The 5,978-nt window shown below is 38.2% G+C and overlaps 1 protein-coding gene and 1 long non-coding RNA gene across 2 annotated transcripts in view; both read left to right on the top strand.

Moving 5' to 3' along the window:
* Positions 1-434: 434 nt before the first annotated feature.
* On the top strand, positions 435-1,948 carry LOC118429608. Its single transcript, XR_004832757.1, has 2 exons — positions 435-575; positions 1,385-1,948. It is a non-coding gene; the product is annotated as an uncharacterized LOC118429608 (long non-coding RNA).
* Positions 1,949-4,458: 2,510 nt separating this feature from the next.
* The window catches only part of LOC118429573 (cilia- and flagella-associated protein 251-like), an 11,438-nt gene continuing 9,918 nt past the window's right edge, over positions 4,459-5,978 (top strand). Inside the window, exon 1 of the mRNA XM_035840106.1 lies at positions 4,459-4,885. Coding sequence (XP_035695999.1) covers positions 4,571-4,885 — 315 coding nt within the window. The 5' untranslated portion in view covers positions 4,459-4,570. The remainder of the gene's footprint in view (positions 4,886-5,978) is intronic.

The following is a 5,978-nucleotide window of genomic DNA, read 5'->3' on the forward strand; positions in this document are numbered from 1 at the left end:
TCTTGAGACAATTCTGTGATCATTTCATCATTATTTTAGAATGTTGACACTGTTCGACGGATTACACGGATTTACAAAGATCAAAGATTGACTATTCAAGTGGACGCTGTTAAACAGAACATATGAAGTCCACAGATAATCTAGAACTGTTTGCAGTATGAAGTTAGAAGCATTAGTGGGACGAAAGTGACAATCTTCAAGACTTTAGTGTCCTATTGCTTTTGCAAGATTTTGAAGAATATATGGCTAGATAACTGTCAAATGGAAAGGTTTTTGTCAAATGTTGCCTATATATTTGATCTTATAAATCATTGATTGTACAGCCCAAGAGCAAATTCTTTTCGCCTCCCCCTTACAGTTCTAAAGTTAAGTGTTTGGTTTATTTTTATTAGGAACAGCGAGCTGCAATGAGCCAACGCGGAAACTAGCGAACGCCGTCTGGCCCTGCAGTCCGCCCTACAAACACGGATTCACCTGTTTATACAAATGCAGACAAGGTTACACCCTGGTCTCCGACAGCAACAAGAAGACCTGCTCCAATGGACACTGGACTGGAAAAGTTGTCTGTGAGAAAGGTAAGTACGTTATAATCAGATTGGGATTATTTTGCAACAAAATATAATTTGACCTTCAATAAAAGAAGCGACTTGTTGAAGAGAGCCGGTCTGTAATGTAAAAGCAAGCAGAGACGATATCAACGTCCTGTATTACATATAAAAAAGGCCTCCTGACAGCCTTGACAGTTAAGTATTATATCCTCTTTGTATAATTTGAATAAAGAACAGAAGATAATGAACTGATGTGCAAGTCATATTCATGAATTAAATCTCATTTCGATATTTAATGAGAAACATTGATGAAGTGTCAATGGAAAGGGTTAACATCATTTGGTGAAGGTATGAGGCTGAAGACCGCGTAGCGCAGGTGACATTGGTGGGACCGCGTAGCACAGTGGCAGTGTGTTCGACTCGGAACCGATAGGTCGCGGGTTCGAATCCGGCTGCCGTGTTACCGATCTTGTGCCCTTGGGAAAGGCACTTTACACGGCTTTCCTCACTTAACTCAGGTGAAAATGAGTACCTAGCTTCGGCTAGGGCCGTCCCTAGGATAGGACGTTAAATGGAGGTCCCGTGTATGGGGAGAGCCACACCCCATGCACCCTATAGAACCCCCACACATGCGATGGTGCGGTGTGATGGGTCAAATCATGACAGTTTGGGGTGTTAGTAACCAAGTATGCACCAAGGGCTTAGCTGGCGAGGGATGAAGCATATAAAGATTCTTATGTCACGTTTCATCTGCTGGAAAAAGAGCTTCCACACTTTCATTCATCTGCTGGTAAAAGCTTCCACACTTACATCTCTAAGACGCCCTTTCTCTTTAGTTACAGAAACTGCTTGACGCTTGAGAGTGCGGTCTTCGTTGTCTTCTTCCCACTGAAGACTACTGCAAAACGGACATTCTGATCATTCATTCCAGAAAGTGAGCATGACTCCTCTGCAGGTGTTAAAATTGAAATTAAAATTTCATAGCTTTCAGGTTCAGGTCTTCATCACATTAACTGATGCCCATGGTATAATAACATTACTACAGCATTACAAAAAAACAGTCTTGCATGTAATAATCTTCAATTCAACATCACTTTACATTGCCAGAGGAATCATGAATCACTTTCAGACTGCTATCAGGAATATTTCTTTAAACAGTTATTTCAAGGTACATAAAATGCATAGAAATATAGGGGGTTAAGGAAGAAAATGGTCCGATGAAAACTGTATAATATAGTGGTACGTTGTAGGAATTGAAACTGTAATATTTGGCCACAGGGAAGACATTGATGAAATATTTTCTTCAGAAATCTACATCACCAATAATTTGCCGATGATAAAATAATGTCAAACATTGTCAGAAGAAACAATGATAAAATGTTAAGTCCATTACATTAAAATATTATGTCAGACTACCCCAGTTTTCACTTCCTACATAGTACTTCTTTTTTTCGTTCATTTTTTTTTCTTCGCTTATTCTGGACAATCCAATTTCGATAAGATCATCATGCGGCTGGCTTTGTGTGGCTTCACATCGACACATTTGAAAATACATCTACAAAATCTTCATAATCTTCTAATAATGACGGCATAATTTGAGATAACAAAAGTTAGATCAGTTTTTATTTTTTATGTGTCAAAAGTCGCAGAATGACTGCTTGGGGATGTTGGAACGTTCAGAATAAATGGTTAGTAGAATATCTACTTAATCAAAAACATGTTTATTAAACAATACTAACCAAATTCTTATTAGAATTTAATCTTTAATTTCCATTAGTTATTTAGTTTTCGCAAGACTTGTATCACAAGACCTATTCTATTCTTGCATATCAACTAGATCTTAAATATCAATAGATAATTTGTGAAGATAGTAAAAGTTTGATGTAATATGATATCGTTTACAACTACGACTTAAACATTGCATATACCCATTCCATCATTTCAGTATATCTATGTTGTAGTATTGAAGGCTAAGTAGTAAAGATTATATAAGTCTAATACAATTTAATGGTATACTTTTAATGCAATATGATTATCTAATAGTATAGCGTATGCAACTACGACTTTAAAATTAAATAGGCCTATTTCATTACTTTAGTATATGTATATCTCCTTCTGGTATCGAAGGTTGAGTAGTGAAGATTATATAAGTCCTATACAATATGATTATGTAACTGTGTATCTTAAAGAATTACAACATTAAGAAGCCTGTTTTATTCTTGTAGTACAGCTAGATCTTTACTTTTTAAAAGTTAATCAGAGAAGATAGTGTAAGTTCAGCGTTATGGTTATCTAATAGTATAGTGTAAGCAACCAGTACTTGAGTATGGATACGAATGGATTTATATGAACGTGAATTGTTGTCACCTATATGTATGGCCTATACGTTCCGATGCGGTCTAAATGACTACCATTAGAACAAGCGCAGAAGCTGACATGTGGACATGATATTGTAAGAAACATGCAAAATCGACACTATCTGGAAAGAGTGTTTACTGAATTTTATCATACCTATTATATGTATTTAAACTTAATATCATATCAATAAAACTGCAGTTTGAGGACCAAATGCTTATTGTCCTGGTTTCATTTGATACTTTCTTATTTTATGACCTAAACCACTTGGTTCTTCGTACAAAGATGACTTTTAAATTGTACAAACTGTAAAAACTTTCTAACGTTAAACACTTTTTTGTTTAACGTAGAAAGGTTTTACAATTTGTACAATTAGGCCAACAAACATACAAGGATTTGCTATCTTTTGCAACTGAGTTTCATGTAGAGTATACGTCTAAATAATGGAGAAAAAAAAGGCCGTTTTCTGAATCTGAATCAAGACAGTGTGAAACAAACCTGGAATCCGGACTGCTGCAAGGGCCCACACAGGCCGGCTCTTCGGCATCAGGTCTAACATACCCCCGAGGAAAGTTTGCGTTCGCAAACCCCCTTGCCTTACCCCTGAAATGAGCTAGCTGTTCTTTGAGAGAGAGAGAGAGAGATTGAGAGAGAGAGAGAGAAACAGAGACAGACAGAAAGAAAGACAGACAGAAAGATATATAGAGAGAGACAGACAGATAGGTAAAGAGAGAGAGAGAAAGCGAAAGGGAAAGATTGGGGAAGTTAGGGAGTGTCGGAGGAAGGTAGGGATTTGGAAAAAAGTGAGTGAAAAAGGGAGAGGGTCAGTCAGGGAGAAGGTAGAAGGAGGGAGGAAGAAGAGGGAGGGAAGCAGGGAGGGAGGAAGGAAAGAGACACAGGCAGAGAAAGTCATAAACGTCATACAAAAACAGTGCCTACATTACATAATTGAAATAAAACAAGTGCGCAAATGTAACCTTTCCAATGTTTCATTATACTAGTGTTACCACAACGGTGCTCAGCACACACACACGCACACAAACACACGTGTACACAAACACACACACAAACACACACACACACTCACCCACACAAACATACACACACACAAACACACACACACACACACACACATGCGTGACGGACAAACACACCGAATATAAAACATTCTTAGCAAAGGTTAATTAATATTAAAGTAGCAAATGAATTCCTGATGAACATTAATCTTTTGTTTATCTCCTGCATTTTGACTACTCATGCGTCATCATGCAAGTTTACCTTTATGCACGGGATAACTTATAACCATTGTCTTCAATAACAAGGCATTCAGGGATATCAAGTCAAATGACGGTAGTTTCAAATTGCAATTTATACATATAACGTTACTCAACATTTTACTGTTTGAAACCATTCCTTGCCGATTTCATATCCCTACACACCTTATTTTTAAAACAAAAAGGTTTTTGAAAGGTGAACCAACGTTACATCGTAGCGATCGTTTGTATGAAATGAACCACGTCAACTGCCACCGCTATCCTTAACCCGGAAGTAATACATCCAAAACACCTGTTGCAACCGGAAATGACACGGTTGCAGGTCACCGTCGCTCGATTTCAAAAGAGGTGTCAACAACAGAGCGATCATTCTAGCACGCCCGCAAAACAACGATGGATTTTAGTGATGATTTTGAATCCTTCGTGTATTCATTTTCAGTATTGTGGATCTGTATTTTCACAACGGTAACAATTTTAGCTGCGTGTTGCTATAATGTAGGTACGGATAGCGCGGATGTGGGAGAACTGGAAGAACCCGCAACGGACGATACAACGTTGGGCTTCGGTCAGTGTACGGGTGACCTTACTAGCGGGCCCGGCGAAGATCGTACGGTTGGATGGGAGATTGGAGAGGGGGACAACAAAACGTCTGATGGAGAGAGTGAGAGAGAGACGGAAGAAGAGGACGAAACGGCGATCCCTGGCGAGGTTTGTATGATTTACTGTATGGTTTACCGTAGATCAACTAATTTTTAGGTGCCACCTGGTATGGCTTTCTAATGCATGCCTAATATATGTGACTTTTCAAACTTAGACAATACGAGCTCTAACATGATAGATATGCTCTTGCATATAATATTGCAGGGGTAGATTCTAGTACTAGTATACAGCACAAACTTGTCTTGTTTGATTTTCTGTTATCTATTTTGTATGTATATGTATGTTGACATTGCGCCTTTTACTCTTGCCTTGCTTCATATTCATGTTTAGAGTATAAGACTTTTATTAGACACTGTTCTTCGTAACTAATTCTGAAAATCTGTGAACAAAATAGGAAATAAGATACAAATGCAGGAAATTTCATTGACTAATATGTGTGCTCCTATTCAAATTGAAAGGGCAATAGAGGTCAAGGCTATATAATTTTTTTGCCCTTTCAATACATTACATCTCTTTCGTTTTCAAAGACTTTTAGTCCACGAACGAACGCATATATCTTAATCAACAAATTCTAAGTGAATAATGCATTTAAAAAAAAACAAGATTATCTTTTCTGTTCCTAATACGTTAAATCTGTTCACAAACTTTCAGTTAATAGCGTCTTCTTTTCCAAGACACACTTTCAAGGATACGTAGGTCACATTTCTTTTACATTTTAGGGACCACCCTATAGATTGACTAAAATCGCGCTCCTCGCTAGCGGCCGGCCGTACAGTTTCGGGATGGCGAGCCAGCCAGCGAGAGATAGTGTAAACACAGGCTATGGACCGCTCTAAAGATCTATAAATAAACATTTCTCTTTCTGACGGTGCTTTTAAGAATACTACTGTGTGGATATTCTTTTTGCAGCAATACTACACATTATATTATTATCTGTTTAACTCAAAATTACACCGTACAAACTGGTCATTTTGCATCCTTATGAATCACGCGACTTAATTTCTTAATACCCCCTCACATTAGGCGCGATTTGATCGGACGACGAGTCTGCGAGCTCTAAATTACGAGGAGGCATGACCCTGACGGGAAGGGGGAACTCTGCCATTTCTTCGTCGGCATCAGGGTCATGCCTCCTGGTAAA

This window comes from Branchiostoma floridae, chromosome 13, assembly GCF_000003815.2.
Source record: "Branchiostoma floridae strain S238N-H82 chromosome 13, Bfl_VNyyK, whole genome shotgun sequence".
Taxonomy (NCBI): domain Eukaryota; kingdom Metazoa; phylum Chordata; class Leptocardii; order Amphioxiformes; family Branchiostomatidae; genus Branchiostoma; species Branchiostoma floridae.